This window comes from Amaranthus tricolor, chromosome 8 (assembly GCF_026212465.1).
Source record: "Amaranthus tricolor cultivar Red isolate AtriRed21 chromosome 8, ASM2621246v1, whole genome shotgun sequence".
In the NCBI taxonomy this organism is placed as follows: domain Eukaryota; kingdom Viridiplantae; phylum Streptophyta; class Magnoliopsida; order Caryophyllales; family Amaranthaceae; genus Amaranthus; species Amaranthus tricolor.
Genome location: NC_080054.1, coordinates 8,399,653 through 8,408,938, shown reverse-complemented (window position 1 = coordinate 8,408,938; position 9,286 = coordinate 8,399,653). Strand labels below are relative to the sequence as shown.

General features: G+C 32.2%; 2 protein-coding genes across 2 annotated transcripts; one reads left to right on the top strand and one right to left on the bottom strand.

The window, feature by feature from the left end:
* The first annotated feature begins 357 nt into the window (after positions 1 to 357).
* LOC130820538 (cytochrome P450 76AD1-like) lies at positions 358 to 2,204 on the top strand. Its single transcript, XM_057685952.1, has 2 exons — positions 358 to 1,257; positions 1,590 to 2,204. Exons 1-2 carry the CDS (start codon positions 358 to 360, stop codon positions 2,202 to 2,204), a joined length of 1,515 nt encoding a protein of 504 aa, XP_057541935.1.
* A 5,648-nt stretch (positions 2,205 to 7,852) lies between these two features.
* Positions 7,853 to 8,347, bottom strand: LOC130821481 (secreted RxLR effector protein 161-like). The gene has a single exon (XM_057687268.1). The coding sequence runs from the start codon at positions 8,345 to 8,347 to the stop codon at positions 7,853 to 7,855; it is 495 nt and encodes a 164-aa protein (XP_057543251.1).
* Between the last annotated feature and the right edge of the window lie 939 nt (positions 8,348 to 9,286).

Sequence of the window (9,286 nt, the reverse complement as noted above, 5' to 3'; positions counted from 1 at the left end):
AGAACTAAATTATTTTTTAAAAGTTCAAGTCGGTAGAGTTGTAAAAGGTTGAGTTGGATTCGGCCGCTTCAACATGATTACTTAAAAAATGATAATTGATCGCATGTTATTCGGCCTTTTTAATTCAATCGTATATTAAGCCTAATTTTTTGTGTAAGCAAAATAAACTCAAAATTTGGATGGAGAAATGCATGCAACATGCACGTGAATTTACTATGAAATCTATAAATACGTAAGTAGGAAAGCTCTGTTGTAGTACTACCTAGCCTACAATTGAATCTTTCTTCAACTAGTGGTCTAATCTTTTTGGGTATAATCATAGTTATTTCGATTTTTTGTATCATTTAGGTGAATATTATGGATTACACAACAATTGCTATGGTTGTTTCGATATTTTTTCTGAGCTTTAACCTTCTAATCAAATCTCATATAGGACTCGCTAAGAAAAAATCACATAACCTCCCTCCTGGACCTAAACCGATACCAATTTTTGGCAACATTTTCGGTCTTGGTAAAAAGCCACATCGAACCTTTACCAATCTTACCAAAATCTATGGCCCTTTGATGAGAGTAAAGTTAGGAAGTGTCACAACTATTGTGGTGTCTTCTGCATCCATTGCTAAAGAAATGTTCCTTAAAAACGATCAAGCACTCTCTAGTCGAACAATTCCAGATTCGGTAAGAGCATGTGACCATAGCAAGTTTTCTTATGCATGGATTCCCATTTCTCCAAAATGGCGAAATCTTAAAAAAATCTCTGTCATCCAATTGCTTTCAAACAAGCGTCTTGATGATAGCCAAGAACTTAGACAAGCCATGATTAAACAACTTCTTGCATATGTGCAAAATTGTTGTATAAAAATGCAATCTATTAATATTGGAAAGGCAGCATTTACCACCACACTTAACCTATTATCAAACACATTATTTTCAATGGAACTTGCTAGCTATGAGTCTAGTTCTTCCCAAGAACTTAAGGACCTTGTGTGGAACATTATGTTAGAAATGGGTAGGCCTAATTATGCTGATTTCTTCCCAATTCTTGCCTATATTGACCCTTTTGGAGTACGACGTCGTATGGCTAGTTGTTATAGTAAGCTCTTGGATTTATACAAAGAGATCATTAATGAAAGGCAAAAGATTCGATCCACTAATCATCAGCTTGATGCAAAACCAACAAATGATATTTTAGACATTCTTCTCAATCTCCACCAAGAGAATGAATTGAGTATGGATGATCTTCTTCATCTACTAGTGGTGAGTATTATTGGTTTCCTAATATTTTAATTGCCTTTAATTATTTTATTCTCAAATGACAAATTAAGGTTTTATTCTCCTCGTCTTATTGTTTCTTAATTAAATAATTATTTTTATCTTTGGAGAGTTTAGTTGATAAATTTATATAAACTATTTTTTGAATTAGTTCTGATCAAATAAACATTTTTAATATTTTAACATAAACTTTGTAAAAGTATGAATTCAAATTTATAGTTACCTTTTTTTTTTATTACATTGGGTATCATGAATGCTCAATATAATTTATCATACTTATTAAAGTAATACTTCTATCATATTACTCATTTTGGCAGGACATATTTGATGCTGGAACAGATACTACTGCAAATATATTAGAGTGGGCAATGACAGAGCTAATAAAAAATCAAAATATTATGGATAAGGTTCAAATTGAAATTGAGGAGGCTCTTGGAAGAGATCATTCAAACATTCAAGAATCTGACATCTCAAAACTTCCGTACTTGCAAGCTATCATCAAAGAAACTTTTCGTTTGCATCCTCCAACAGCGTATCTATTACCCCGAAAGGCAAATAGTGACGTAGAGTTATGTGGCTACACTGTGCCAAAGAATTCTCAAGTCCTTGTAAGTCTCTGGGCCATTGGCCGTGACCCAAATATATGGAAAGATCCAGAAGTATTTTCTCCTGAAAGATTTTTGGATAGTGACATAGATTTTAAGGGACAAAATTTTGAACTCTTACCTTTTGGAGCAGGTAGGAGAATATGTCCTGGAATTTCCTTGTCATATAGAATGTTGAGTTTGATGATGGCAAATCTTCTTTGCAACTACAACTGGAAACTTGAAGATGGTATGCATCCTAATGATTTAGACTTGGATGAGAAGTATGGAATGACATTGCAAAAAGCTAATCCTCTTCAAATTATTCCCACCCCTCGGAATAATTAAGGAACAAAAACCTTTTGTTGATGACTTAATAATACATGACGTTAAAAGTCTATCATAAGAGTTGGTTATAACTATCAATAATGTTGAAATTTCCCTTTATGTTACTCGATCTGTCTTTACGAGTTTTTCTATTATTGAACAAAGATTATAAATAGGAAAATTTAGAAGGATAAAATGAGTTTTTTTTTTATCTAATAACCATAGTTGTCATTTTTCAATTGTCAGAAACATGAAGTTGCTTTAAGTAATCAATGAATGCTACATAAGATATAATTATATGAATATATCTTTGGTTCATTATCAATTGTCTTTGCTTACTAACCAATGATCTAATTTACTTATATTCGTCAATGTTATATTCTGTAGACTGTGTTAGAAATGAGAATGACAACATGTGTGTGTGGGGGGGAAGGATGAATTGTTGTTTTAATAAGTTTAAGTATTTTAGCCGTGTTTTTGCGGAATCAGATTAAAGAACTAAAACTTAAACTTAGAGAAAAAAAGTAAAAGAGACTACACAATTTTACGCGGAAACCTTTTAGGCCTAAATAGAAGGAAAAACTACGACCCCTCGGGATTTCAAAACTCTCCAATATGTTTTAGCCAATTCGTTACAATTACATAAAACAACTTGCTTCACTCGAAGCTTCTCTTACTAGGCCAACTTCTTTTTGTCTTTCTCTAGCTTCACTCGAAGCTTCGCTCTTAGCTTTACTCATAGAGATGGCAATGGGTCGGACTCGACTCGGATTATACATACTTCGACTTTGCTCCGGATTTTAGTTGAACTTTTTTTTTTAGTCCACCTCTACTCGGAGTCGGATTATGCATACTCCAAGTTTGCCCCGACTCGGACTCTCGGACCTCCAACGGAGTGGGATACGGAGTCGGATTATTATCAAACTTTATCGTTGTGATATTGTACTGATGATTTAAATCATACGAAGTTAACAAAATATATTTTTCAAATACAATTTAACAAAAAAATATGTACTTTGAATTCAAGTTTATCTGACAAATATTCCTAATACTACAATTTAACAAAATTTTCTCGCATTTTGATTTGGGATATTTTATTTCTCTTAATCTGATTTGTCGTATTTTGATTGATTGATCTAAATAAAAATACCAAGTAGTTTTTTAAAATCGAAAATTACAATTAGTATGAGAGAGAGCTTGAATTAGTCACGTGTAGAGTTTTAAAGGAAACAAAATATTGGGTTAAAAGTTAAATTCAAAGTCGGATTTCCTTCAGGGTCGGAGTCGGGTCGGAGTGTCGGATTTTTAATAAGATCCAACTCCAGTCCGTCTCTAACTCGGATTCAGATTGTGTAGTCGGAGTTAGAGTTGGATAACCTTTTCCTCAAACTCGAATCAGATTATTTTCCTTGGATCGAGTCGGACTAGGGTCGGATTCGGACTGAATTGCCATCCCTATTTACTTAAAGCTATTCTCTTCTCTAGCTTCACTAGAAGCTTTCTAATTCTCCCCTAGACTTACCCAAGTCTAGTTACAACAATTCAAAAACCCTTTTACAAGGATAAATTCTCTAAAGATAAAATTAAAGAATTGCACAAGAAAATATTTTAAGTTAATTGGCAATTTTTGAACAAAATATTTCGTGTTAATTTTCCTAAATTTACGTATGATTTAATGGCTCATACAAAGGCTTATTTTGAGGAATAATCACGTCCTCTATTTATAGATTTTAATTTAGCTAAAAATAGGAAGTAATCACCCATTATTCCCTTATCTCTAATTATATGGATCTTGAAATACAAGGTCAAAACCCACGGTATCTTTTTTCATAAATAAGGGAGAAATAAATGGAAGCTTGATGCTTAAGCAAAAGCTAATACGGTTCCCTTTCACTAATAATAGGTAGATTAGTTATAGTTCCCCTTTTCTAATAATAGTTACGGTTACCTTTATCCAATATTAGGCACGGTTCCCTTTAACTAATATTAGGCACAGTTCCCCTTTTACTAATATTAGCTAAATTAATTACTCACTTAATTTAGATCCAAGATAAAAGCCTTTTTTAAAAAGAGAAAAATATTCCATACTTAGAAAATCACATGGTTATAATTTTAGGTTATTATAAAATATTTTGCCAATTAACTTAATTATTAAATAATGCAACAAATTACTTTTAACTAATACATCAACTAAAAATCAGAAAATAACTTAATCAGAATTTCCAGCAGACGTATCTTCTCCAGACTCTACTCTGGAAACAATGCACTGTTTCCATTTTCCAGTATCGTTAGATCATCAAACTTGGGAACAGTAGACCTCCTGTCTACATTTGACATCCTAAGCGATATACCTTATCTAACTTTTTTGGATTCTTTTGACAAGTACACGTTCATAGACCAAGTCATAGGTACTATCAACGATCTTAGTCACGACCGGATATCGACCTGCATACAATCTCTAAAAATACATTTGTTTACATAAATTGTAGTCATCAAAACCTAAGAGCGCCAACATATTCACTAATGAATAACCTCAAATGTGGCGTTGTCCAGGGGCAGATGTAGTAGGATATCTAGATAGGCCATAAACAACACTAAAATCTTAGGAAAATACTAGTAATCTCTCCTATTTACTATTATTTCTTTATTTGGTTTTTCACGTTTGTTAATTTATACATTTAACATGGGCGGTTTTGGGGCTATGCAGGGTGCCCATCCGCATAGAGCCCCCAAACCTAAAGCGCTTCATATTAAAAAATTGTATTGAAATAACTTATTATTGTTATAGGGTAGCTAAAGGAGTTTTACGTTCCATATCAATGGTCATATGTTCAAATCCTATTAAGAAGTACATTTTTTCTCTCCATTTTTTTAATCTCTTTTCAAAGCAACTTTTTAACTTCGAAATATTTTCTCTTACATCATTTAATTTTACACATTCATCAAACATAAATTATCACTAACTTAATTTATAGAAATAATTAATAATTTATTTCTTAATTTTTCAACACTACAAACTTTTTCTCTTTTTATTATTTATTTTAGTCATCAATCTATTACTATTTTTTCTCTACCATAGAAAAAAAGGCGTCGCCCAACGAGTGGCAGATTTTTGTGGTGGATGCTAAGGCAGTTCCTTTTTTCTGGTTTCTGGAGAGAATCTCGCTCGTGGAGGAAGAGTACGCGTGCTAGCGCGCTACGGCTTAGGCAGTTGATCCGATCAACAACTTGGAGGTATGGCTGAGTGGCTTAAGGCATTGGTTTGCTAAATCGACCTGGCGTAGATTATCATCAAATGGAATAGCATCGGGTCCATGAACGGTTAGAAGGTCTCGAACTCGAAATGAACAAACTCGGCCATCTTTTCAAAATTCAACGAGGGCATCATATGGCCAGGCCTTCGTGAATATGTTCTTCTGCAGGGAAGCTGAGTGATCAGGGTCAAAGGGGCATACCAACCAAGGCATTGGAGCAGATAGTACTAAATCATCTTCTTTAATTTTTAACAACTTAATTTAAGTTATTTTTATAAAATCAATATAAACAAAATTAGAAATTGAGTTGAACTTTTATTTAATTCTAGTATTGAAAATTAAAAGGAAAATTGATATTAATAATCCAATCTTTTGCTCGTCTGTTGTTGATAATCCTACCTTTAGATTATTTTCTAACAATCCAACATTGCCTTATTATTACCTACTATTTGTAATAAGGCATGTTGATGAAAAATGTATGAAAAATGTTTGATTATTAGAAAATAATCCAAAGGTGGGATTATAAATTGGCTTTAAGTTGATACAAATAAGCATTAGATCTTGTGTAAATTGAATTTAAATTTGTTAAAAGGTTGCATTTAATATGTTTTAAGTGAGAATATTTTTTGTTTTTAAGTTGACATTATATAACTTATAAGTTGGCATTGGGAATTTTTTTGTTTTAAGTTCACAATATATATTACTAGGCATGATAACTAGTGTAAATTGGCTTTAAGTTGATATAAAGAGACATTAGATCTTATGTAAAATGAATTTCAATATGTTAAAAGTTGGCATTTATAATGTTTAAAGTGAAAATTTTTTTGTTTTAAATTGACATTATATAACTTATAAGTTGGCATTAGGACTGATGTAAGTTATCATTTAATATGAGTTAAATTGGGATTATGTTTGTTGTAAGTTGACATTTAATTTGTTCTAAGTTGGGATGTTTATTGTAAGTTGACATTACATAAATTATAAGTTGGTATTAGTATGTTGTAAGTTGATTTTAACTATGCTATAAGTGGATATTAAGTCTATATAAATGGAATGTAGTTGGCATTAAGTTGTTATAACTTGCCATTTAATCTGTTCTAAGTGGGATTTTTTTGTTGTAAGTTGACATTATATTACTAGGCATTAGATCTAGTGTAGATTGGCTTTAAGTTGATATAAATAGGCACTAGATCTAGTATAAACTGGATTTTAATCTGTTAGAAGTTGGCATTTAATCTGTTTTAAGTGGGAATTATTTTGTTGTAAGTTGACATTGTATAACTTATAAGTTGGCATTAGTATGATGTAAGTTAACTTTTAGTATGATGTATTTTTTATGTAATTTTACTTAATTTGTTATTTTGTATGTAGTGTTCACATAGCTATATATAACAATTGCAGTCCACATCTTTTCTTGTGCAATGGTAAAGGAGAAACTAATCTTACGCCAGCACAGATTGGCGATGAATGCTATCGGATTTTTTGGATTGTTAAAGGTGAAGAGCGATAAAATGCCTTCTGGCATTATACCATTCCTTGTAGCTCATTTTGACCATGTCAACAGAATTCAGAATATACCAAATAATAGAGGGTACGTCATCAACGCGGATGATTTCTTAATATATTTGGATTGCAGTTGAATCCTACTAACCAAATCAAGATAAAAGCTTGAACAAATGAAAATGGTTATGATGAATGAGTTAAAACTCTAGGGTTTTCTAATCCGAAAGCTTTGAGGGAAAAACATATTATGCGTCTGTTTTTAAGGTTCTCCAACGGAGGGGATGAATTCAATTATTTGTGTTGTACGTTGTTTCCATATTGCTTGCTCCTTTTCCTGATTTCAAGATTAGAATGACTATTTATTCTGCTATTGTTAATCCTTCTTGTATAAATTCCTTTGATTGGTGTTCTTTCATTTTAGATACTTTTTGTGATACCCTACGACGTGAATGGTAACAATTATATTAATTTTGTAAATGATTGTGTGCTTGTTTTGCTGGTATGCTATTGTTATAGAATTTCGTTTCAAGGAAGACCTTGTCCTATGTTAATTTAATGTAAGTTAGCATTTAAACTATATATTATTAGGCAATATCTGATGTATAAGTAGGCAATAAGAATTATACAAGTTTGCATTTAAATTAATATAAGTTGGCATTTAACGTCATTGTTGTTGGGCAAATCTACAAGATTTTCACTTGATTGAATTTGTTTGACTTTTACTATTTTATACTTCTGGAGGTCATGTGCGAAGAAAAGTTTTGGTACTATATGTTTGGTATTGTCCCCTTTTATGAAGCCTTCACTAACTTGTTCAATACAACCGGTATTATCTTCAAAAATTAAAGTTGGAGAATTTATTATCGAGTTTATCCCACATTCTTTTTGAATATGACCAATTATTGACCTTAATCAAACGCATTCTCTACTTGCTTCATAAAGGGCGATCGATTCTGCATGGTTTGATGATGTAGCTGTCAGTGTCTGTTTTGTGGATCTCCAAGATATTGCAGTACCTTCATATGTGAATACATATCCATTTTGTGATTTAGCCTTATGGGGATCTGATAAGTATCCAGCATCTGCATATCCAACAAGAGTAGCATCTTGCTTTGATCGATAAAATAATCCAAGATCTTTAGTTCCTCGAAGGTAGCGCAATAAATGTTTTATCCCACTCCAATGTCTCTTTGTAGGTGAATTGCTATACCTAGCTAATAGATTAACAGTGAAAGCAATATCAGGTCTTGTATTATTAGCTAGATACATCAGAGCTCCAATTGCGCTTAAATATGGCACTTCAGGGCCATGAATCTCCTCGTCTTCTTCACAAGGTCGAAATGAATCATCTTTTGGTTTTAATGATTGCAATATCATTGGAGGGCTCAACGGATGAGGTTTGTCCATATGAAATTTTTTTGGAACCTTATTCTGTATAGTTGGAATGGTGCACAAAGATTCCACCCCTTAAGTACTCTATTTGTAATCCAAGGCAAAATTTGTTTTCCCAAGATCTTTCATTTCAAATTCTTTCATCAGATATTTTGCAGTTTGTTCAAGCTCTTTGAGAGTTCCAATGATATTTAAATCATCAACATAAACTGCAATTATAGAAAATCTCGATTGATTCCGTTTAATAAATACACAAGGACTGATTTGATCATTTTTAAATCCTTCTTTCAAGAGATATTCACTAAGACAGTTGTACCACATTCTTCTAGATTTTTTTAATCCATTAAGTGATCTTTTCAGCTTTACAGAAGACATTTCTCGTGATTTGTGGTTTTATGGTAATTTAAGTCCTTCAGGGACTTTTATATAAATGTTTGTATCAAGTGAACCATATAAATATGCGGTTACAACATCCATAAGTCGCATTTGCAACCTGTTTGAGACAGTTAGACTTATCAAGAATCTTAGTGTAGTTGCATCTACTATTGGAGAATACGTTTCCTCATAATCAATCTCTGGTCTTTGGGAAAACCTTGTGCTACAAGTCATGTCTTATATCTAACCACTTCATCTTTCTCATTCCTTTTTCTTACAAACACCCATTTGTAGCCGACCGGTTTTATACAATTTGGTGTTTGGGTAATTTGTCCAAAAACTTTTCGTTTCTCAAGTGACTTTAATTCTGCTTAAATAGCGTCTTTCCATTTTGGCCAATCATTCCTACGTCGACATTCTTGTATCGTTCTTGGTTTTATATCATTTTCATCAAGTGTTATTTCGGTGGCAATTGAATGAGCAATTGCGTCATTAATAACAACATTCTTTTGATTTATTTGCCTTTTACATGAAATGTAATTAATCGAAATTTCATTGTTATCTTTTATATCATTATTT

What these genes read in the sequence shown, in the direction of transcription:
- LOC130820538 (XM_057685952.1), top strand. Translation starts at nt 358, where the DNA reads ATGGATTACACAACAATTGCTATGGTTGTTTCGATATTTTTTCTGAGC. An exon ending in ATCTTCTTCATCTACTAGTG is followed by an intron (nt 1,258 to 1,589) that starts GTGAGTATTATT and finishes TCATTTTGGCAG; the next exon opens with GACATATTTGATGCTGGAAC.
- LOC130821481 (XM_057687268.1), bottom strand. Translation starts at nt 8,347, where the DNA reads ATGGACAAACCTCATCCGTTGAGCCCTCCAATGATATTGCAATCATTA.